We start from the raw sequence: 25,830 nt of genomic DNA, 5'->3' as shown, positions 1-25,830 counted from the left end.
CTCATATATTAACCCAATATACTTGTTTGAACGATTCAAGAAACCTTTTGATGAAAATACAACAGTTGCAGGTCTACAAAATCCTTAAGATATTCTGGATGTTTTTGTTCATATACTTTTCCTTTGTACCTTGAGTGTTCCTTTTTTTGAAGCGACTATATTGGCCTTCCTCCCCACACCGACAGAGAATTTAAGTTTTCACTCATACTCTTGGGCACCTCTTCATTTTCAATAGGTTTTACAACCACAATGAGACTTAGATTCCACACCCTCCCTTCATCAATTCTCATTGCATTTTTAAACAGTTTGAAGTTGAAGTGATTTGTTAAGCGCTCTGTGACCAAGCGGTTTCCTGGCGCTGGGGGGGATGACACAGCGGAGGGGAGACACCGGAGAGTTACTGTGATGGGTAGGCTTGAGAGAAGAGGTGGGTTTTTAGGGCTTTACGAAAATCCAAATAGACAGTGATGGACCCGATAGGCAGGGGGAGGGTATTCCAGAAACGGGGGGCCAAAGTGGAAAACCTCATGCCGCCCACCCTGGTCCTCCGAAACCGAGGGACGCTTGGGGTAATTAGACTATGGTGCACAAACCACAGGTGCCTTTATTTTTACCATATCACCCACTCTAACCAACACTTCCTTTACTTTCTTTTGTTCATCACAGTTTTTTTCTAATTTCTTGCTTAAGCTTCTTTCTCTCCAAACCCCAACTGTCATGTTCTTCACACCTTTGTTCCACAGCATCCACCTGGGACACAGAGTTTGGTGACCTCCCCTGTCAATGAGTGAGTGGTCAATATATATGCAGTGATCCTATCCTCTAAGGCTTTCTCCCAATCCAATCGCTTTCGCCAATTGTATATTCTCCTTAAGCATTTTATTCAGCCTTTCAATGGCACCATTTGTTGCAGGATGATATACTGAACACTTATTGTTTACCACCCCTTGCGCGCTGCGATAATTCTCCTGCTTTGCAGGAGAATTAATGAGAGGCGGGGGTTTTACAGCCCCCGGCCGTCCTCCGCACACTCCCACCGTGATGCAGGGCGGCCAGGGGCCGTCTTAAGCACCGAAGGGGTTAAAAAAACCTCAAACTCTCTTGAACAAAACTGAGGCTCAGACGACAACAACAAATTGGGAAAACTTTCCTTTTTAAAAACTTAATTTAAAAATGTCAGAATACTAGTGGAGGTTATGCAACACCCATACTCCACTTCCACTCACTTGGAATATAAATCCAATAATACAATCAAATATGGTGTATGTTGTTTACCACTAAGAGGACCCATAATATCAATTGATATTTCGTCCCACGGATGTTTAGGTAGATCAAGGTACATTTTTGGTTTTTAGAACTTTATCACCGAGATTACACTGCACACATTCACGGAGTACCCCTTTCCACTTTCATATCCGTTCCAGGCCTCCAAAAATGAGACCTCCACCCCTCCTTCGCTTTAACAATCCTCAGATGTAATATGTGAGTTAAAACGCAATCACTCGGTTTCTCAGTGAACTACGTGGAATCAATCTTGTGCCTCTTAACAAAATGCCATTATCTGCTGCCAATTCTTTTCTCGAACTCCACACATTTCCTAGTGTACTCCAGTCACTTTTCTCAACTCACACACCTCTCCATTCAACATCTCATCATGCAGAAGAGCTGACGTCCATTCCTCCTCTGTAATCGCTTCATCAGTCACTTCACACACACTCACATCTTCAACTTCTTTGTCCTGATAATTTCCATCAACCAACCTTTATAAACAATCTGCAGGTTGACTCTTTATGCCTGGAACATACTCCTCAGAGAAATCAAAGTCTTGTAAAGCAACTATTCATTTACTGATCCTTGAGAATATCTGATCTACAAACACTTCTCTCAGGGGTTTATGATCAGTTCGTGCAGTAACTGGCATACCCCAAACTAAATTCATGAATTTGTTTAACACCCAATATATCACCAGAGCTTCCCTCTCAATGACGGCATAATTATGCTCTTTTCCTTAATTCTTTTTTACCAGAATAGATCCTAAGCATTTGGAGATCGCATCTGTTAACACAATTGTTTCATTTGCAGGTTTGAATGCTAGCAGATTGTGCGTCTTTTCTAAATCTCTCTTTAAAGGTTCAAATACTAATGCACAAGCCCCAGACCACACAAATTCTGCCCTTTTGACCAGAAGTTCCTTCAAAGAGGCTGATTTCTCAACAAAACATTTTTCAAAATATCCCACCACTACTATAAAGGAAGCTAATTCCTCCTTACTTCTTGATGGCTTAAAATTGCGAATAGTGTCCGCTAAGTCCTTTTTAGGAGACTACCTGAACTAGATATTTTGTGCCCAAGATAGTTAACATCTGAGATTCCACACCTACATTTGTCCTCGTAATGTCAATCCTGCTTGCATCAACCTATCATTTCCAAATATCAATAAATCATCCTGGTAACATCGTACTCCTTCTACACCCTGCCACACTTTGCCCATCACTCTATGGAATACAGAGGCCACGGAAAGGAGTCCGAAAGGCATCCTTTTAAACTTAAAGGCATCAAATGGTATTATGAAGGTCGTTAGATCTTGTGACTCTTCATCACGCTCAATTTGATGATATGCTGAAGCGAGATCTAGGATCATAAAATATTTAGCTCTTTTTAAGATCCTAATCAATTAATCTACATTTGGTACAGGAAACGCATCTACCACAACCTCCTGATTTAACACTCTCAGATCCACACTTAACCTAATGGCTCCACTTGCTTTCTTGGCAACGACTATAGGAGCCAACCACTCCGCGTCTTCCACAATTTCAGTCACTCCTTTTCTAATTCTTTATCAACACTTTCTTGCAAACACGCTGGTATAAATCTTACTTTAGCAATCACATGTACAGCACATTTCTTTCGTTTTATATGATTCTTGTATACAACCAAATGACTCAAAGAATCCTCAAACAAACTGCTGTTCTGTTGATATTCATCATTGTTCAGAGAGATTGACTGAATCTGCACTTGTGGGTCAGCATTTGGATCCAGTTTAACACCCAGTTGTTGTAGTTTGGCCAACCTATTAATTCATTTTCTTTGACCAACACATATACTTTTCCAGAGGTTTTTTTTGTCTACAACTGATTTTGCCAGCGCTGTGCAGGCAAAACCTAAAAACTGCCCATAACAATTTTACAGGATTAAGCAGTTGTTTGCACGTTTCGGAATGGTGTAATCTAAAACTGATCCAGTAAAGCCATAAAAACCACTCTTTATATATATATAAAAAAAAGCAAAACATTCAGCAGTTAAAATGTTTATTAAAAAAATGATGTACATATTGCATCTATTTATATAAACTTTATTAATCGGTTAAAATTACTTATTTTCCTAAGCAACTATTTTATCATGATGATGATATGAGAAATCTGACCAGATGCTTTGGGCCCTTCAGTTTCATTCACTGATTTATTATCGTATCTATTGTGGAATTAGTATCATGGGCATGATAGATCTGGTTTAATGAACTGTCTGAATGATGCTCCCAAAATTGTTGTCTCTCAAATACCCGGTCTGCTGTTCGCATACGACACACTTCTCTTACCGCAGGTCTTAACGCTCTTTTGGAGAAGTTAAAAGAATTTAGAAAAGACCACGACCTAGAAATAAACAAGCCTAAAACAAAATACAAGATATTCACACATAGCTCTAGGAGGAGCTAACTTGGATAGGGTGATAGAATTCGACTACCTAGGGGGTGAGATTGACTCCTCTAGTTGGGCAGCGCAGATGGGAAAAAATTGTTACCTAGCCATAAAGCGGTGTCTAACATCACACTTGCAAACACAGCTTCTTGTTATCCTATTTCACCAGCACTGAAGATATATAGGGCCTAAGTATGTAAAGCAGCTCCCTAGTGGGGATTTGTGGGGATGTTGCAGCCTTGTGTTAGATAAAGGAGAAAACAACAACTTAAGATCTCCACTGAAGCTACCAAAAGGTACACCACTACTTCCCCTAAGGTTTAACCTAAATGTTAGACAATTTTCAGGCACAGCCCATCTTAAGCCCATTTTATTTTAGGCTAGATGATCATCCGAGCAACGTGAGCCATACAGAGTGCCTTATGGAAATCATAGCTCCCCACTTGCTCCTTAGAATCGCGTGGATACCCCACAACAAGCTATGGTTGGTTAAGCTAGGATTGTCTCAATTCTGGCTCCAACCAACAGGAAAGACCAGCAGCTCCCACAATCTTATTAAAGATAATTACTGGAATGTTGTCCTTGGCTCAAATATGTCTGCTGTCGCTTCAGACAGCTTAACAGGCCAGTACCGGTCTGTTAAATGTGGTTCCTATTTTGGAGATTTTAAGGACTGTGTGAATAGGCTATTGTCTAGGGCTCTTTATATTAAATTCAGATTGGGGGATTCTACCAATTGCTTCTTACCTCTTCTTGGAGGAGTAATGTAGACCCCTCCAATCTTTGATCTAGGGAATGACTAGTACTTACTCTTCTTCTGTGGCGCTTACACTAAACAGTGTGCATGCTGTATTATCCTTTTGTGCCACCTGCTCGCGCTTTACGATAGGCACCATGCACTAAAAGCATGTGGGCCAGATACTATGAGCTGTGCTGTTTACTCGGTTGCCAGCTACCTTAATTCTATAAGGCATATCATAAAAAGAGGTATCCATACCCCAATGCACAATCCACTTTAAGATTAATTGGACATATCGCACAGTAATGGAGGGTCTTTTTTATGCTTTTGTATATGAACAGTTGCAAAAAAAAACTGGGGTTTTGCCTGAAGGTCCCGTCAAGCTTTTTATTAGTTCGAAAACTGAATTCTCATCAATGCTCCTAGTTGATTTGAAATGTTTTTACTGTGCCATGCTTTTAAACTTAAGCTGGTTTGGGTACTTTTACGGTTTTATAACCGAAATAAAGTTAAATGAAGATAATGGTTTAAAGAGTTGCCCGTGATACTGTTGTGTTTGTACTCCCTTCAGCAGGAGGCATATTACTTTCAGAAACTGGGTAAGACTATCTTTTTCCATACAAAGTTTAATTTCCTCATCAGAAATAAAATAATACAGATTCACACGCAACTGAAATTATATCAAGCGTAGAACATAAAACTAAAGAATTAACATATTGTGGTGGGCGCTTCTGGGGATGAGGTAAGCGTGCAGTGAATGTTATGACATCCGTTTAAATAGGCTGGCATGAACATGTTGAAGTCAAAAGACATGATAGACCTCAGTGAGCAATTCTGTGGCCATGGCACTTTCTGCATTATTGACCACTCTGCCCCATAACCTATAATGAAAAAAATGAATCATAAGCTAATTGACAAAATGCACTCGTTAAGCCAGGTAGCTGCATACCGTTTCCAAAGGTTAAACTGTTGTAATTTAGGTGCCGACTGCTATAGTAGGGTGAGACACTGGTATGGGGCTAAACATTTGCCCAGACCTTAGTAATGGGAAATGATAGAAAAGTGAAACATATGGGGTACATAACGCGCAGCATTAAGTCATATGACTTTTCTTTTCTTGCTGTAAAATTTAGTCAATTCTGTGGCTTAATTTGGTCCTTTTTTGTTTTGAGTAAATCCAGGAGCTCTGATGCTTCGGTTTCTAAATGCGTGCACAACATGAATTCCGTCCAAGGGAACTTTGCCTCTTAGATGCACTGGTAAACAATGTTTGTTCTCGACCAGCTGGAAAGCTTTTGGAGAGAACTTAAGGAAATGTAAACAATGTTGATCTCTTCAAAATTTTGGGCATGGATTCATAGTTGCAATTGCAATTCAATGAAGGACAAAAACTATACAGCCAAACCAACCCAACAATGCCCAAACTTTTTTCTTTTTTTTAGAAACAAGTGAAAAACTCACCATCCTCGAAAGGGGTTCCCTCTGGCCTGCAAAAAAAAATATAAAACACATTAGGTGTGAATTTTGTTAGGTTTGGTACAACTGTTCCAGCTTAGGTTTTCAAGGAAACTGTAAATTTAACATCTCCATAATTTAGCATACTCCATAATGTATATGGTGCCATAGTCTTACTATAGCCTTAGTGCCCACCGTAGCGTTAAAGGCCTGAGCCACAAGTGAGGGCCTTTAACAAGGCAGTGGCCCTTTAATGGCATGTAGAGCCCGCTACGGAGGGCTCTAAGGCTATTGGAACATTCCACCCCTAGAGGGCAGAATGCTCTAATTTGTAAAACAAAGGCCTTGTGGGCACCAAGGCGGTGGAAATCCCCTCGGGCTACGTTAGGCCTTTGTTCACACCTGTTACTGTGGATCACCATTGGAAGGTTGATGCTCTGGGCTTCTACCAGCCATTAGAAGACCACAGCACTCCTTTTTCTTCAAAAAAAGTCAATAAAGATCATAAAAAAAAAAGGCATAAGGAAGCAGGCGCGGTGCGTCCATTGGGGCGTGGGGGCATAGCCCCCCCCACCCGCTCAGCGTCTTTGAAGGCAAGTCAACTGAATCAGTTCAAAGACGCAGAGGGAGAACGCAACTGAAAATCATTTCAGTCAGCATGACGCCAAACCGCCCTGAAGGGGGTGGGCGCTCTGGCGTCATGTTGACTGACATGATTGTCAGTCAGACGCCACCAGGGGGCATGCAGCACCACAAGTGCGCATGAGTGGGGAAGGAGGGCAAATTTTTGCACCGTGCCCACTCATGCGCACTTGTGTTTTCGCTTGTTTGCGCATGCCCATCAGGAGCCCTTCGGCCTCCTAATGGGCATGCTGCGGGCGAAAATTAGCCATGCCTGGTGCTGATGGCAGCGCCAGGATAGGCTGAACGAGTCTGCCAGTCCTCCCCAGGGCCGTTAGGGAAGGCGCCAAGCCAGGGGAGCAGCAGAGGTGGCGCGGACCGGTCTGGCTGTAAGGTAAGTTTAACTCTTTCTTTATTTAATTCTCTGGCACCCACCACCGCCCGACCCCCTCCCCCCCCTTGAGCCACGACTGGTATACAGCATTCCTTTGCTTGGTCTGCAGTTCATGCCTGACTGAGGTTTATTTACTTAAGTCATTTGTTTTGGACTTCTGACACCTTCCGAACACGTCAGTTCGATGTAAAACCGTTTTGACGGTGCCTGTACTGAAGCTAAGTACAGCAAATGTTATGCCGGATATTTAACGCATCGTCTGTGATATGATCGTCAAGATATTTGGGTAGAGTAAGCGGAAAATAGTTAGTTTTCTTTTGATGGTATGCAAATTACGACTTTGGAGAATTTGTCCAGAAACGATGTAGTAAACCTACAATTTACACCGTCTGTGTCTTTTTTGTTCGTTTTGCCCTTCAGCTCTTTTTTATTTTAAAAGCTATTTGATTTCCTAAACTCTGGTGGCAGAAGTGTTGCGCAGTATTTATGTCCATGCTCCGCCCCTTGCATTTTCTTACCTTTCAAATGTGATCCCATTGCTCAGGTATTTTTTTTGGTTGTCTTTTTTTATCGCTGGCTGCTTTGGTATTTGCTAAATTAGTGCTAGTTGGCGTGCCTGGAACTCGGAATGGTCAAGATTTCCCAAGAAATACAGCAGGAGAGGGAAGCAATTGTGCATCTGTTTTTCGGCCATTCAAGTTACAAATGTCGAGAGAGATATTTCTCTGTTATTCTGCTGCTTAAACGAGGAAGAGAAACTTAATTTAGAGCTCCAGAGAACGCCAACCTCACAAGCTCTGCACATCTCTGGCCAAATCATAATTCTGATGTCACTGCTCCTGGATGGAATGCGCAAGGTTGTGAGGGTCTGAGGTATGTGTTTGTTCTATAGCAAATTATTAGATCATGTTGTATACCCGATTATATTATTGTCGCGTTTATTGCACTAATGGTAGTTTATTAGTTAGTTAGCTTGTTGCATTGGTCATTTCTTTTTGTGTTGTTTTACTTTCCGTGTGTACGCTCTACCACTTTCAAATGTCACCAGCCGCCCCTGTAAATAAGTAAAATGCCCACCACCTAATGCTCAAATCCCAGCAAGTATTGTTTTTACTTCATCAAATTAGTACTTATTAGATCACTTCTCTCCAGTTATTTGACACTAAAAACTCATGTTCACAGATTCAAGTGACAAAGCCCTGCTGAAAAGAACAAAACCACCAATTGCAAGAAAACACTCGGAGCCAAAATACACTCATTCTTGCTTATTACCCAGGTATGAAGGTTCAGGGTGGAGCGGTTGTTCCATTTATGCTACTAATAGCTTCTCTTTTGCTAAAACAGTTCCTTCTTTGACAAACACCATTATAGTGCTCTAAAGACAGCATTGGCAATATAATGCATTATATGTCTTCAATTTAAAAGTAATGCGTTCATTTTGCAGATTGGGCATTATGACTGTTGCTTAAGAGAGGCAAAATTGCAAGCTGCACGAAGTGAACTATAAAAGCCCCTTTATCATACAAGGGTGGCCTGATGCTCAGGACACATTGTTTGGGGATAAGCAAATTCATTCTTCATGCCTTCAAGCATTCAAAATAAAATTTACAAGAAAATCTTTGCAACCTGGAAAAAAACAGATGGCTAAAATGATTATACTAAACTATGGTAGCATTTTACGGATAACTTAAAATGTTTAAGGAAACATTTAATTGAACATGTATACACACAAATGATTATGGAGGAGTATAGAACCAATTATGGACAACGTGTAAAAAAGAAAACAAAAAAAATTCAGGGCCACATTCTTTAAGAAAATCACAAAAATAAATATGCAGATATACAACCTTGAATGGATGCAGATTTAAGAATGTCACGAATTCACAAGTGTTAATAGACATCGGTTTGTCTAGAAAGTACTCCTAGCAAACACTTCTGAAATCCATTTTTGCATAAGCAAATACAAACTTATTTGCTCATGTGGAAATCTGGTAAGTGCAAATTCACTTGTTAACCCTCACCCATCCTCCCAAACAAGGAAACTCCTTTCCTTATACCCCACCACACTTGTGGTGGATGTCAAAGAAGGGGTTCTTTCCTATCCTGGAAAAAGTTACACTTCTACTCTCATCAGAAATAAATTAATAACCTATCCAGGGTGGGAAGGATAGAAAAGGAGTTGGTTAATACCCTTGCATCCTTTAACTATGTGAGTTTGCGCAAACTCCTAGGGCATTCAGGGCACAAGAAGGCGATTCCCCAAGCAGGGATCCATCCACTAGACATCAGGAATTATTTTTGAGTGATGCCCCTGGCAATGGGTTAGTACTCCCCACCTCACCCAGGACTCTTGCCCCGGGAGCAGATGTCTTCACCTCCAATGCACCCCCCCTCCGCCCCCCCGGGCCGAGCACCTATCCAAAACAGGCCAAACAAGTCTCAAACACTCCCCCCCCCCCACCCCCCTCGCCGGCAAATTTAGGAAATCCACTCAGTCTGCAAGCCGGGTCGAACAAAAGACAGATGCACCTGTTCTGGGGTGGAGGCAGGGCACGATGCCTGGGTGAGGCATCCCCACAACCTTTTTGTCTATCTCCCAGGGGCAGATTTGGGGTAAACGCCCTCAATCCACTCCCAGGAGGGCAAAAAGAATGATGCATCAAAGCCTGGGTTAGAGTGTGGGGAGTTGTATTTATTGGTGATACGCATGTTTTTGGGGAACCTACAAACCCTATTGCCTTGACCAGAAGGGTCTGTCAGACACAACGGTATATTGCTTTTGTAAATCTGCCATTGTGGCTAGTTACAGATGAAAATGTCAAAAGGGCATTTTTTCCTATTAATGTTTTATTTCAAAAGTTCGTTTCTTTGGAAAAACCATGAGGTAGTCACACAAATGATGCTTAGTTGAATTCCAAATGTTGCCTACTTTTCAAAAATGTATACCTTTCTATCACCACCCAGAGGTTTTGCACCGGTTTCCACAACAAACTGTCAATAGGTTGAAACCCCAAACATTTGGTACAATGAACTGCGAAAACTGTAATAAAAAAATAGTTTTTTTTTTTTTTTTTTAAATAAAACTGTGCTTGTTCCTGAAAGCTGGCAAGATGGTGATCCAAGCACATAAAACATTTCATTGATGGCAATTGTAGAAAAAGAACATATGCTTTCTTACGCAGCACTTCTTTCCCCATTTTCACAAATGCGTATATAAATATGCAAAAAAGAAGGAGAGAACTCTGTGTAGTTCTCAAGTTTAGGTGGAAAGCAGCTCCTGTTAGAGCACTCTAAACACCAGCGACATTCTAGATCTGCTCACCTCAAATGTCTGTTTTTCTATCAAAGTCTTTAAGCATAGGATTAGCACAGTGCCATCCACACCGAGATAGCAGGGTTTTGTTTGGACTTATACAGGGTGCTCCCTTGTGTCTGGACAAAGCTATACCTCTCTGAAGAGCTCTAATTAGAGCGAAACACTGTGTCAGGGGTTGCTTTGACTCATTTCAGGTTGGCTTGAGTTGGTATTTTCCAAATTCAAAGCTGTAATACTCTGCCTGGAAGTGATAAATGGCTTTTGCCATTTTACAGCTCGGCAAGGATAGCACTGGGCTTAAAGACTTTGCTATAGAAATGGCAAAAGACTTTGTCCTTTTCTATCTCGGTGTGGATGCAACATCAGTGCCTTTAATGACCATGTCGTCCTCTGGGCACGGTATATCGACGACATCTTTTGTATTTGGAAGGGAAATTCAGCCGAGGCAAAAATATTGTAGATTCCCTAAATGAAAATAACCTCAATTTGAAATTCACTAGTACAATGGACAAAAATAAGATTGAATTTCTGGATGTCTGTGTCGAGGTTAATGAGAAGAGCTTAAAAAGCAAACTATTCCGCAAAACCACGGCGGGAAATAGCATTCTGCATGCCGCTAGCTGCCATCCCTTAAGTCTGATCAATAGCATCCCCTATGGGGAACTATTACGAGCCAGACGCAATTGCAGTTCTGAAATATCCTTTGCTGAAGAAATGACCATTATGAAAAGTCGATTCGAAGAAAGAGGCTATTCTCAGAAGGTCATCAAAACTGCTTGCGAAAGAGTCAAACAAATTAAAAGAGAAGATTTGTTAGCTGAGAAGGTAGACACAAATACTAAAGTCGAACCAATAAGGTTCATCACTACCTTCAGTAACCAATCAAGGATGTCAGAAAAAGTCTAGGAAAATTCTGGAATGTGCTTAGAATAGACGAAACGCTTGAAAAACATTTAGAGAGCTATCCTAGCGTTACATTCAGACGATGCCCTGCACTGAAAGATGTACTTTGCAAAAGCACACTAGATTCTGACAAAAATACAAGATCCAAAATTCAAGGGTTCTATAGATGTGCCTCGTGTAAAGCATGCAGAAATAGTCTGAAATCTGATTATTGCATTTATGCTTTGATATGCCCATGCAGACTAGTATATATTAGGAGTACTATCAATCAAGTCAAGCTACGCATTTTAGAGCAAATGCGAGCAATAACTAATGAGGATAAACAGTATCCTATCGCAAAACATTTTAAAGAATGTCACAATAAAGATACTAGTCTGTAAAGATACTGCGCATTAGATAGAATCCCAGCCTGTGAAAGAGGTGGGAATAGAATTAGAGACCTGCGCAGGTTGGAATCACGTTTGATAATTAAATATGGGACCATGCATCCGGAGGGCATCAATAAGGATGAGGAGTTATCAGTGCATCTCGGCTGAGATGCAAGAATCAAATTAGACCTGACATAAGTGATTGTCCTGACTTGTAAATATGTAAAAGTAACATGAACATCTCGTCGCCTCTTGTGAAGAGATGTTTAGAACATGGTTTTAAAATAATTTTATTGATTGCACATTTGGTTTATTTTTTCATAGGAGACGGAGCTTTTGCTATGTTTTGAGAAGAAATGCAGATATACCAATTGGATTTGGCATTCTGAATAATGAACTGGAGAATTAGACTTTTTCGAATTTATGAATTAGCCCACTGGGGCAGAATTGACTTTGTGGACATTGCAGATTGGATTGCTTTCACCCACTTGGGTTTGATCAGCATAATAACAGGTTTTACGCTGTGGTTCAGGCTCAAATGTAAACATCATTTAAATGTGTTGTGTTTATTTAGTTTTACCACTTAATAAGCTGAATTCTTCAAAGTTGCAGGTATTACATGCTTCTTTTTCACTCGATATGAATTGTAAGTCGAAAGAAAATGAGAAACTCCGGTTATTACACCACTCCAAAATGGCGACTTTGCTAAAACTATACAATTATAGCAGCGATGTAGTCCTTTGTTTATTTTTGTTAACACTATGATGCACTATATCATGTGATCCGATGAAGCATCTCACTGACCCGTGACCAAGAAACCTTTGGGTTTCGAAACGCGTCGGGAGTTGTTTGCCACACTTAATGAAATAAAGTACGCTTGATAAGAGACTGGGGCTCGGCGCAATTTCTTTTGAAGAAGGATTGTTGGTGCTGGAGTTAAGAGGGTCGCGACCTTGCCGGTAGCCCGCCACCACTGAGAAGGCAGAGGTCAGAGAGAAATATATATATATATATCCGTTCCACACTCCTACTAATCGGCCCTAGACACCGATTCTGCAAAGGTAGGTACAGACCACAAAATGGCGCTCGAGTTTTCTTCAAAGGTGGTTTATTGCTCCTCTGTCACCAGTATATATATATATATATATATATATATATATATATATATATATATATATATATATATATATATATATATACACACACACACACACACACACACACACACACACACACACACACATATATATATATATACATACATACCACAAACCATGGGTACCTTTAAAATCCCCAGAAAGTTGGGAGAAAGGGCGTAAACAAGGCATGGATGCCTACTTTATGTGAGGGGAGAAAATATGGGGGGGTGGGGAGGGGGGGGATTAGTTATGAAGGCAAAAGCGTGCAGTACTCCAAATACCAAAGCAAGCACTGGTAAGGTCAGTAGGTTTTACCTATGCGACATCAATTGGCTTCGTCAAGGTTCCAAGGAGGAAAAGATCTCCATATAAAACAAACGTGCTGCTATTCTGAATGGATAAGTACTTCAGTTTAAAAAATTGGAAAATATTTTGTTGAATGTAAAATAGGATCATAAAGTAATAATTTATGCTTGCCACCATTGTTCAGTAACACCATGCAAAGAGGCAAGGCTATGGAACTCAAGCATGGTGTGACACTTAACCGCTACATCCCTCTTCGTGCTGCATTTCGGCCCCTGCAGACAAGTGGGCACGGGAATTTGAAAACACGTTCATGCTGGGGCTCTTGTGGATACATACTAATTTATGCTTTATTATCTGTACTCTCTACCAGCGATCATCTATAGCAAAGGCCTCTAGAATTAGTTGAACTGTCCACTTTGAAGTCACAGCAAATTGCTTTGCCTTGATGCCCATAGAGTTTTATGTAAATATGCCAAAATCAGCTGTAGATTCTGTGGTGTGGTACAGTTCTAAGTACGTTCCCTTAAGCTCCACCCACCATGTTGTAGGGTTCAACAGGGCCCCTTCACATATTTGCCATCTTAGTTCGGCTTTTAACATGCTTTGCACATATTATAGCATACTTCGAAATCATTCTACATGTAGCACATTTCTTGGTAGGCATTATCAGGTTGCCTAGTACACTCCGTCCAAGGTGAAGAACATTACGCACAATGCCGTTGTCTGTGGTTGTCTGGTTGAAGACCGTGACGATTCGCAAGACAAACAATCACATCTGCGCTGCACCTCCGACAGTGCCATTGCAACAATGCTTTTATTTTATTAACCACCTCCGAGCTAAATGCGCAAGAGGAGCACTTCAAAGAATTATTCTGAATGTTTTGCTTGTAAATGAGATGCAGCCCTGCTGACTCCAATCTCTACCCTGCAAAGGACGGTGGCCTGCTCTACATCAGACTGTTTTCCTGATACTTCTTACCCAGGCATGGAGAGCTGGGTTGTCCCAAAGGAACTGGCAGAGGGTACTCTCACTATGCTCTCAATAGTGTAGGCAGTATCAGGCAGGCGTATAAGTATATGCATAATCATATAATCACAGATTGCTAACACAATGGTTGAAATGTTTATCTTTACCATTCTTGTGATGCTGTTAACAGTGCTTTGTTTCCTCCTGAAACCTGTTTCCAGCTAATGTTTTTAACACAAGAATACACCTGCTTCAATAAATGTTTGAAATGCCAATCTGTTTATATATTGTGTCTCCCTTTTGGCATGCCTAAGTAACAAGAGGGTAGATGTGGTACCAATATTTCCTTGTGGAATTAGAGTGGTCATGTTCGGAGGTTGCAGATACCATCCGGTACTGTTCCAGATGGTGCACTATGAACTAGCTAGGAATTAGGCCAACATACTCTGATGATAGGAGTAGACTCAGTCCCCCATATTCTGACGTTTATGTTGTCCAGAAACACAGTTCTACTCGATTTGTAGGAATCATACAACATGGCGTCACCAATTTTCTAGGTCAGGTACTTATTTAATAGGTCTCCTGAGTAGTTCTCACGTGTGCCCAAAGCCCCTAGTCCCTTTATATGAAGACGTTTGTGGTGTTTGGATTTAATCCTCCTTAGTTAAATAGGTAACCCCTATTTTTGTCTGTAGATTGTTCGAGCTCAAACCTTTAAAAGATCACCCCAGTATAGTATTTTCCTTCTTTAAATTACATTAATTAAATATGGAGCAGGTACCAGTGGTTATTCCACTAAATGGCAGACCTGCAGTAACAGAAATGTTACAACAACAAGGGCTTCCTCATACAGGGGGAGATGTTCCCTTCATGGTAGAGACCCACAAAGCATACAAAAAAAAAAAAAAAAAAAAAAAGATGAGGTATTCTACTCATGGGTCACTTTTCCTGCAATAGAAACACAAAAACATGTCATACATACAGAGCACCTATAATACCAGGCCAATGCTGAGCCTATTAAGATTAAGCAATGTCATTAACCTCTCAGGAACATATACATTGGTTCCAGGGGCCCTACCACATGTACTTAACAATGTAAGAATGGGTCCCCTCAGTAATGAGAGAGCACACAAGCCAGTCCTGACTGGCTATACACCATATCCAACATGAACACAGCTCACTGCTGTGGAGCTCCGTGCTCTTTACTCAGGTCTAGGGAGACTATACAGACGTGAACACAGTTTGTTATACAAACAATAACAGCAAACTCAGCAAGGGCTTTTCAAGTTGCGTAGCCAAATATAGCAGTGTCTACAATAGCTCTGTATCCATAAACGGAATTAAGGATAAAGTTCCCACCAGACATGAGGAAATTCCGTTCTGCATTGCACAAAAAACAAATCAGTTTCAATCAGTTTTTTCCTATATGGGACGCCAAGATACACATAGAAATCTCACAACATGCCAACCACTAGGGATGGTTCCCCCGGTAGATGAATGTGGCACTTGGGGCACAGTTTTTGCTGTAATATATACCATAACACATGTTTCACCATCTATCGCTGTTTTGCCTGAAGTGCTAAAACAGATTCAAAATGAATATGGGGCAGCCCCTGCCCTGGATTTGGGGATGAAACTAATTGGCAAGTATGCCACATTTGCCTCAATTACTTTAAATAACATGAAAGGGAAAGCAGCAGCTTTGGCAGTACGCCAACGCCTCGCGTAGATTCCCTTAGAGGATCACAGGTGCGAATTACCAAAAATTATTGCTGAAACCTATACATCTATGTGTCACAAGGAGAGGGAAACGGGCTCTCCAATGGGTTTGACACAGACCTCAAAAAGAAGATACAGGACAAAAGCCTCCAGTCCTGTACAAAAATTTTAATAAACAGACTGTATTTTGAGGTCTTTCTGCTTAAAGATAAACACTTCATAGTCAAATGATGAATGGATAATGAGATTTTATTATTAGTACAAGAGTTTTCACGGGTCAATAATTTTTGGAAGGATGACTGATTACTTGTTTTCAAGGGGGTGGGAGGATTCTGGGTGTGGCTGTAAAAGGCTTTCCATATCCCCCCGCCTCAACCTGTGAAAACTAGTAACTGGCCATCATACCGAAAATTGGGAGTGGTCACCCTACATTCATAGCTCTATGCGATTTATTTGCTAAAAATATTTATATTATGATCAAGAGTATTTATTTATTTATTTTTAGATTTCTAAAGCGCGTAGCTACCCTGGGGCGTCCCAGCGTTGACATACAACCTATTATTCCAGAGGGGGAGGGGGAGAGCTAGATTAATGGAAAGAGCCAAGTTTTTAGTTGCCTGCGGAAAGTGAGTAAGTTGTGTTCTGTTCGAATGGACAGCGGAAGAGAGTTCCACAGTTTAGGTGCATTGTAGGAAAACAATCTTCCCCCTGATCGTGCTCTGTTTATTCTTGGAATGCAGGCAAGGGAGAGAGAGTCAGACCTGAGTTGTCTGTTAGGGTGGTAGGGTTTGATGAGGGATTTCAGGATTGGCGGGCCTTTGCCTTGCATTAGCTTATGTGTAATGCACAAGGCCTTGAAAGTGACCCTTTCTTTGTTCGGGAGCCAGTGGAGACTTCTGAGAGCCGGTTTGGCCGAGCATCTGGACTTGGTACCTGTAAGGATTCTGGCGGCTGCATTTTGGGCATATTGCAGTTTTTTTAAGGTTGCGGCCGGAGCTCCTAGGTACAGGACATTTCCGTAGTCCAATCTAGAGTTCACCAGACCCTGGATAAGCATTTTCCTAGATTGGAAGGGGAGAAGATGGAGGATCTTTCGTGCTTGTTGGATGAGACCGAAGCAGATGCCAGAGGTTTTCCTGGCCTGGGTCTTAAAACTAAGCTCCTGGTCTAGCCAGATCCCCAGGCTCTTGACTTCTGCCTTCGGGGTAGGAGGTGAGCCCATGCATAGAGGCCAAGAGAGGAACGTTGGGAGTTTGCGTGGGTTGCCTCTAGCAGTAGAATCTCGGATTTCTCTCCGTTTAACTTGAGGCGAGATTCGCACATCCAGCAATGGATGTTATTTAGGCAGTCCGCCAAGTTGTCCAGACTTTGACTTGAGTGGTTTAAAGATACCACCAATTGGGTGTCATCAGCATACATGACAGTTTTTATACCAAATGGGGTAATGACGTCCTCTAGGGGGGACATGTAGACATTAAAAAGCGTGGGGCTCAGGGAGGAGCCCTGAGGAACCCCACACTGAAGGGGGAACGTCTTGGACAGCACAGGTCCGTCGGACACCTGAAAGGTTCTCCCCTCCAGGAAGGATTTGATCCAGGACAGGGCGGTATCAGAAACTCCTGCCGAGCTGAGTCGGTGGAGAAGAATGGAGTGGTCCACCGTGTCGAAGGCGGCACTTAAGTCGAGGAGGATCACTGCCACTGATCCTCCTGCGTCTATGATTGTTCGTGCCTCTTCGACTACGGCAAGAAGTGCGGTATCGGTACCCTGCCCCGGTCTAAACCCTGTCTGGGAATGGCGCAGGAGATTGTTGGTCTCTAAAAAGAGAGACAGTTGGGAATTAACAATTCGTTCGCCGATTTTTCCCATGGCCGGGAGGAGAGAGATGGGTCTAAAGCTGGATAAGTCTTTAGGGTCCAGGTGAGGTTTTTTCAGCAGCGCCCTAACTGTCGCTTTTTTCCAGTTCTCTGGAACAGTGCCGGAGGCCAGAGAGTTATTAATCAATTGGGTGAAGGGTGGCGTGATAGTATCGGCGACCGGTTTTAATTTGCTCAGCGGAGCAGGATCTGAAGGGGCCCCACTTTTCACTGATTGTAATGTAGATAAAAACAGATCAGTAGTGACCACGGGGAAAGCTAGGAGGCGTGGGGTTTCTGCACTCGGAGAAGAGATGCTGGGAGGTTGGGGGGGGGGGGGGGGGATTCCAAGATATTACAGATTTTTGTAGTGAAAAATTCTGCTATTTGATTGCATCTAGTACCAGATGGGTCTGGTGCAATGACAGGAACCGGGGTTTTTGTAAGGAGGCGCACAATGCGGTAGGTTTCTTTGGAGGAATTAGAAGCTGTCTGTATTGCTTTCTTGAAAAAAATTGTCTGTGCATTTTTTATACAGGATTTATAATGTTTTATCGCTGATCTGCATGCGTTTTTGCTTTCGTGTGCCCAGTCCCGTCTCCAGAGGCGCTCAAGTTTTTTACACTGTTTCCTAAGGAGGTGCAACTCTTGGGTAAACCATGGGGATTTAAGACTTCTTCTCTTACTGGGAAGGGGTTTGACGGGAAGGGTTGTATCCAGGGATTGAGCTATCCAGTCGCGTAGTTGCGCATGTGCCTGGGATGGGTCGTCGTCTAAAGCTGGCAGGGTCTGAGCAAGTGTTTGAGCCCATACATTTGTGTCCAGTTTCTGCCAGGGACGGGATGGAGGTTGCTCCGTGGGAGTCTCAGGTATTTCTGCCGATAACTTAAGGTTAAAGGGGATAAGGAAATGATCTGACCAGGGGATAGGGGTAGGGGTGTTCACTATTAGCCTCGGAAGGTTTGAGAATATAGGGTCTAACATATGGCCCAAGGTGTGGGTTGCATGGCTGTTTTTTGAGTTAAGACCAAGAGAGGCTAGATCGTTTTTGAGATCGGCGGCTATTTTGTTGTTTAGATCGTCGAAGTGAAGGTTTAGGTCTCCCAGGACCGTAAAGTTGGGAGTTAGGCAGGCCAGAGAGGTGATGGTTTCTACTAGGGAATCGCAGAAGAGTCGTTGATATCCTGGGGGGCGATAGACTAAAATCCCTGAGAGGGTTGTATCTGGTGGTAGGTGAATGGAAAAGTGGACGTTTTCACAGTCCTGGATTGGGCTGTCCTTGAAAGTGCAGGACAGGTGGTCACGGTAGATAATAGCTATCCCTCCCCCGGTACCAGAGGGTCTGTCCAGATGTTTTATAAGGTAACCTGGGGGGAGTGCTTGGGTGATGTCTGGGTCCGAGTTGACATTGAGCCACGTTTCAGTGAGGAAGAGAACCTCCATCTCTAAGGGCTGTAGAAGCATGTTGATTTCTACTTGATGTTTTGAGAGGGATCTACAGTTCAATAAGGCCATGTTGATCCGGCGGGGTTTCAGAGCGAGACGTGGTGAGTGTTTGTATGGGCACAGTGCACAGCGGGATTGTCCTTCATTTAACGGTGATGAGCTCTGACAGGGAGTCATTGCACCTCTTAAATTAAGGAGTGTTTCCCGGGTGTATCTCCGAGGGGATGGAGCACGAGCAGGTTTCCTTACTTTGAAAAATGTAAAAGATCGCTGCATTGCAGAGTATATATTTTTGGCCCTGATAAAGCAACATGTTGTCGTATATAGCCTATGAAAATTCTTGAACTAATAATAAAATCTTATTATCCATTCATCATTAGACTTCAGAATATTAATCTTTAAACTGAAAGACCTCAAAATACAGTCTGCCTATACATCTATAGGTCGAGATAATATGGGAGCCAGACCAAATAAACCACATCTTAAAGGTAATTCTGAAAGAGATAACTTGAAACAGGCACCAGAGTCTTCTAAAAAAAACGCTGGGATAAACATAAAAATTTAAGAAAAAAACAAAAACAAGTGTCCACTGAAGAGTGCTATAATTTGCATAACCGTAAAACACTTAAGCTGCCGGAGAGGTATCAGTGTATTGATACACGTCCTTCTTGTTTCCGTTAAATATGCCACACATATAGAGGATGCTCAAGGAGTGCGCATTGACACTGCTAGACAGCGTGGCAGAGGTCACATTAGTCCACCAGACTGCAAGAGTTTCTAGTGGCCAGAACAAATGATTTTCTTCAAGTTGAAACACCAGGTCAGCTGGTTAGCTCTCCAGAAATTGTTCGATTTGGACATCAAAAGTAATTTATGGGGAAAATGTAACACTTAACTATGACATTCTTTTGGCTGAAAGGGACTAGCCACCTGAGTTTGTTAGAGAAGTCCCACAAGGGGAAGATGCAATAATACTATGTTTCTCTATCTTCGTACCTCAAGCTGTCAAACGACCATATGCCACGGAGTGTGCTCTTTGACAAGCCCCAGCATAATATCGTTATCATGTAGGCTGGGATAAAGACTCACCTTATCACATACCTAAAAGGTCCAGCCCACAAGTTCAATCACAATACACAATTAAGCATGAAGCTAAACACCCAGTCAGAGAAATTCTAACAATTAGAATATCAAGGGATCATCAAACCTTGTATCTGACCAATCAATTGTTTCCAGTAGGGAAACCAGATCATTCATACAGCTTACACTTCGACTACAGACATTTAAAACAGTCATACACACACATTTGCAGGACAGAATGTACAACTGATACTCTCACTCACCAAAGACCCTAACACCGCCAAAACCAACCTACATGAAGGAATGAAAGAAGTAGCCGAGTGGATGAATCACAGCCGTCTGAAACTGAATTCAGACAAAACAGAAGTCCTTATCTTAGGTACCTCCCCCTCCGCCTGGGACGACTCTTGGTGGCCAGAGGCCCTTGGAAAAGCACCCATCCCGACGGACCACGCACGGAACCTGGGCGTCATCCTGGACTCCTCACTCTCGATGACCAGACAAGTCAACGCCGTTTCATCATCTTGCTTCAACATTCTTCGCATGCTCAAAAAAACATTTCGCTGGATCCCCACCGAAACTAGAAAAACGGTCACCCACGCACTGGTTACTAGCCGCCTGGACTACGGAAACACCCTATACGCCGGTACCACCGCAAAACTCCAGAAAAAACTCCAACGCATTCAGAACGCATCAGCAAGACTCATACTAGACATCCCGCGTAAAGACCACATTTCTGGTCACCTGAAAAACCTCCACTGGCTCCCCGTCAATAAGAGGATAACATTCCGCCTCCTAACCCACGCACACAAAGCACTTTACAAACTTGGACCCGAATGCCTCAACACACGACTTTCCTTCTACACCCCCTCCCGCCAGCTACGCTCTTCCAACCAAGCCCTTGCTGCTGTACCTCGCATCAACAAAACCACCATGGGAGGAAGATCCTTCTCCTACCTGGCGGCTAAAACCTGGAACTCACTTCCCATTCACCTTCGCCTCACTCAGAACCACCTAGCATTCAGAAAGCAACTTAAAACCTGGATATTCGACAAGTAATTCCCCACCCTTCCCCAAGCGCCTTGAGACACTCTGGGTATGTAGCGCGCTATATAAATTAATTGACTTGACTTGACAGTGCAGCACTAATGACCAGCATAGTGTGCAAAAAATACAAAACCACTTAGGGATGTTCAAATAGCTTTTTCTGCCCTGACAGAGCCTGAAAGCAGTGATTTAACTGAATTTGCTGCATAAAAGGTCTCAAAAACAATTGTCGATTTCCTAAATAAATGTGCAATTCTATAACAACCAAAAACAATTAACCGAAGCGCAAATCCACTGAGGTGCGTGCGGAATTATGAGTGGGCGGGGGTCAGACAGCCCCTGGCCGTCCTCCGCCAACGCCCACCTTGACATCGGACGACCGGGGGGGGTGGGGGGGGGGGGGGGGGGGAGGGTGGTGTAGACGCATGGAAGGGGTTAAAAGCTACAATCACTTTTGGGCTTTCTCAACTTCGGGAGGGGGGGGAGGTAGACGAATGGTAGGGGTTAAAAAGCTACAATCACTTTTGGGCTTTCTCAACTTCGGTAGAACATACATACCAGATTAAGCACAACAGTGAAACCATTTTGTGAACTAATTTGTACAGACTTCTCAGGCACACATTGGACACCAAACATGCACAGATTCTGAGATACGTGACAACACCACAAATTTGGTGATCCGCATAATTGCAGGACCACTGGCTATACATGTTACTTTCAATTTAGGTGATCTGTACCAGTTGCATTTGAATCGCATTTATATTCAAATGCTGAAATGAGTTTGGCTCATACAGAAAAAATACTGACTGCAGTACAGATCATTGGCTCAGGGAAAACATAATTGTGGCTACTCACATTCCAGCCTTAGAGGCTGCCAAAAAGGCCAGCGTGCCTAATGCGAAAGCCTTGCATCCTATATGGATACAGTGGGCCAACTTCTTAACAGCTACTGATGTAGACTATGTATTTGACCCCACACTACAAACACATTAATTCCTCTAATAGGTACAACGATACCCTGTGCACACTGACGTTTTGCCTCTTGACCAGTATGACTTTGACTTCATTGATGGTTCAGCCCAGCCCGCTATTGAAACTAAACAGCAAAACACAGCTTGCACAGCGGTACATGGAATGATGAGGAATATACAATTCCACCCTCAAAAAATGTTTTCACAATCTCTAAGGGGACTGTTTTGCCCAGCGGGCTTAACTCAAAGCTCTAATTCTGGCACTAGAAAATACTGATCCTACATTTCCAATACTTACTGTGTGTGACTCGCATTATTGTGTCCAGTATTCCAATGAGCACTTACATTATTAGTGCTTGAATGGATTTAGAAACTCAAAGTGGAACTCTATCAAGCATAAATTGCCTTGGGGAAAGGTGGTGCATCTAAAAGAATGTTTGTCACGGGCTCATGTAATTCAAACATTGAGTCACCAGTGTGTTGGAATACACGTTTCAGGGAATTCACGGACTGATTACGCCGCCAAAGGAGCGGTTCAGACTGTTGTTGCAGCTGCAATTACTCGTCATACGAGAGCGGATGGAGACATGGTAGCCATCTATGCTTCACGCACTAGAACACCATTACCAAAAACATTTCCAGCAAAATACTCCTACCTACTGGTAGAGCATGTGTGCAGATGTGCCATTGTATGTTGCACCAACTTATCTGCCAGTTTGCCTATGACAGATTTTCAATTTGTAGAGAAATCGCACCTACAGGCAGAGTGCAGACAGGTAATACACTACATTTCTCGCTGTGCCTTTGAGGTAACTGTGCAACAGAAGGGTATTCTCCTTCCTAGGGAGAATTCATAATTCTTCAGTTTCAAAAATACTCACATGATGTTCTGACAAATGTGTGGATAGGAATAACTGCACTTCTTAACTTAAAAGCGTACCTACTGTTCATGGGAAGCAAATTCACTTAGCAGTGGTACCGTGGCTCACGGAGACTATCTAAAATTCTTACCAGGGCTTCAATACATTTAATTAGGCAGTTAAATCAATCTCCCCTTTCATACTCCTGGACAGGTGTAATGTGGTTAAAGTATTGGGTATGGAGAGCAACATCTAGACATTCTTCTCCCACTCAAGAAGCATTTACAGAACTGGTGGTATAAGGTTCGAAAACACCGTGCAGGTAAAATAATGGCAGAAGCAGTATAAACTTCAGTGATATGAAGAGATGCAACTCCGCAACAAATGTGAAAGTTTGTCTCAGTCAGAATAAAAGATATGAATTACATGCAGCACGAACACACCAGCAAAAGAGGCATCATTCTCACAACAAAGTGAAGGAGAGTCAAGTTGAAGAAACAGGAAATCTAGAAGTGAAGAGATGAGGATCATTGGTATGGAGGGTAAGTGAGTCACTGCAACCACTCAGCATTCCTGACACGCCTAGCAAGCACACATGGGCTTAGTCACAGAGTTGCAAACACTTTCCTGGGCTGTTGGATACTAAGAGGCTATCTGAAGAATAAAGTTTGTTTATGCTTCAGCTACCAAGATCTCAAAATCCAATAGTAGCTGGGCAGCTGAACAAAGACCCAGAAGTACCACTACTTTGTTTTCATTTACCATCTGTCATTTGTGAGCTGTGCCCCACAATTATGACAGAGGTACCCTTCTACCAAAAGAAACAGAGTTCAATATTCATAAAAACATGGATCCCTCTTGTGAAACTCATTTGTATCTACACATCTATATATTTGGGTCTTTATAAAAAAAACATACATTATCATCCGCAATATCAATACCCTGAATCCTGTTTAATGTAAAATCTCTATCATATTTAGTAGATATTTAATATATAAAAAAAAGTTATATTCCCTTTAAGAGTATATACACAAAGTAATATAAAATCTCATTGAATCCAATATTTGAAAGCATTATTTTCAATCACTAATCTCATCACTTTAAAAACTAGCCCTATACAACTTTCTGGAGCACAGTGTTATCAATATTTGTGCATTAACAAATTGCTATAACTCACCCAAAGGTGATCATTACATTTCTAGTTAAGGCCCAATAATACAAAGCAGACAATATCACAAATCATCCTTGAGGAAAAACAATTAAGCTGGCTCTTTCCGATTTTAAAAACGGGCCTAAGAGATGCCCTGCTACGGCCGTAGCGAGTTATTCCTTGAATAATCAATTCGGAGGATTCCGAAGGTTAGTCCTTTGTGAAGCGGAACAATCTCCGACTTCTCGTGGAGGCTGGCGAGTTAATCAGCTGCCTCCCAGTGTTCTAAGGCAGCTGATTAACTCGCCAGCCTCCACGAGAAGTCGGAGATTGTTCCGCTTCACAAAGGACTAACATTCGGAATCCTCCGAATTCATCATCATAAGTTCTTTATTTCGACAGTGTGTTTGTCATAAAAGAGCAGTTACAGATGTATACATTTAAAAATGCGAAACAAAAGTAAAAATTAACCAATAAACATTTCATTAAAACTGATGCCTTAAACGGTGCTAAAGTGCAAATTAAGCAAAACCCAACACAAAGTAGGGCACATAAACCCCCAGGTGGTCCAATCACAGTCCTAGATCTACTCTTTAGGGGGTTCCAACAGAGACCTCCTCCTAAACCACATTGCTGCTAGAAACTTTGTTACAGCGAAAACAACAACCGAGTTAAGATCGGACTTAAGAATCCTGAAGGCGTGGGCACAGTGTGTTAATCCCAGGTTTTTACATAACGGGACAAGCCAAATCCTCCTTGGAGTGGCATAGGCAGGGCAAAAAAAGATCACATGAACCTCACTTTCAAGACTAGCAGTACATCCTGGACAACTCCCAGAGGATGAAATGGTCCATTTCGAAGTCAGCACTCTAATTGGCAAGGAACCATGACGCCACTGAAAACAAGCATTGGAAATGCAATAGGTCTCGCAGCATTAGAGTTAGTGCATTTAGAATTGTTTATGGGTTTTTTGTTGTAAATCTTTTGCATTTTTATTTTTTTTTGCCAATGCTAAAGAATTACAAATCAAAAAAGCAATAAACAATTGTAAAAGCTGTAACTAAAAATCCTACGAGACCTATTGCACTGTGTGAGGGTGAGGTGTTGAGGGTGAGTGAGGGTGGGGATGAGTGAGGAGTTGAGTGTGAGTGAGGTGTTGAGGGTGAGTGAGGTGTTGAGGGTGAGTGAGGTGTTGAGGGTGAGTGAGGTGTTGAGGGTGAGTGAGAGTGAGAGTGAGTGAGGGTGAGGGTGAGGGTGAGGGAGGGTTATTGCGAGTTAGGATGAGGGGTTGAGGGTGGGTGATGGTGAGGGTGAGGTGTTGAGGGTGAGTGAGGATGAGTGAGGGTGAATGAGGGTGAGTGAGGGTGAGTGAGGGTGAGTGAGGGTGAGTGAGGGTGAGTGAGGGTGAGTGAGGGTGAGTGAGGGTGAGTGAGGGTGAGTGAGGGTGAGTGAGGGTGAGTGAGGGTGAGTGAGGGTGAGTGAGTGTGAGTGAGGGTGAGTGAGGGTGAGTGAGGGTGAGTGAGGGTGAGTGAGGGTGAGTGAGGGTGAGTGAGGGTGAGTGAGGGTGAGTGAGGGTGAGTGAGGGTGAGGTGTTGAGGGTGAGGTGTTGAGGGTGAGGTGTTGAGGGTGAGGTGTTGAGGGTGAGGTGTTGAGGGTGAGGTGTTGAGGGTGATTGAGTGTGAGTTAGTGAGGGTGAGGTGTTGAGTGTTAGTGATGGTGAGGTGTTGAGGGTGAGTGAGGGTGAGGGTGAGTGAGGGGGAGGGGGAGGCGTTGAGGATGAGTGACGTGTTTAGGGTGA

The 25,830-nt window shown here is 42.6% G+C and overlaps 1 protein-coding gene across 1 annotated transcript in view; it reads right to left on the bottom strand.

The window, feature by feature from the left end:
* The window catches only part of UBE2A (ubiquitin conjugating enzyme E2 A), a 172,656-nt gene that overhangs the window by 110,545 nt on the left and 36,281 nt on the right, over positions 1-25,830 (bottom strand). Inside the window, exon 3 of the mRNA XM_078688697.1 lies at positions 5,896-5,921. Within this exon, the coding sequence (XP_078544823.1) occupies positions 5,896-5,921 (26 nt within the window). The remainder of the gene's footprint in view (positions 1-5,895; positions 5,922-25,830) is intronic.

The sequence above is a fragment of the Lissotriton helveticus genome, chromosome 4_1 (genome assembly GCF_964261635.1).
Source record: "Lissotriton helveticus chromosome 4_1, aLisHel1.1, whole genome shotgun sequence".
Classification (NCBI taxonomy): domain Eukaryota; kingdom Metazoa; phylum Chordata; class Amphibia; order Caudata; family Salamandridae; genus Lissotriton; species Lissotriton helveticus.
This window is presented reverse-complemented; position numbering and strand designations above follow the sequence as displayed.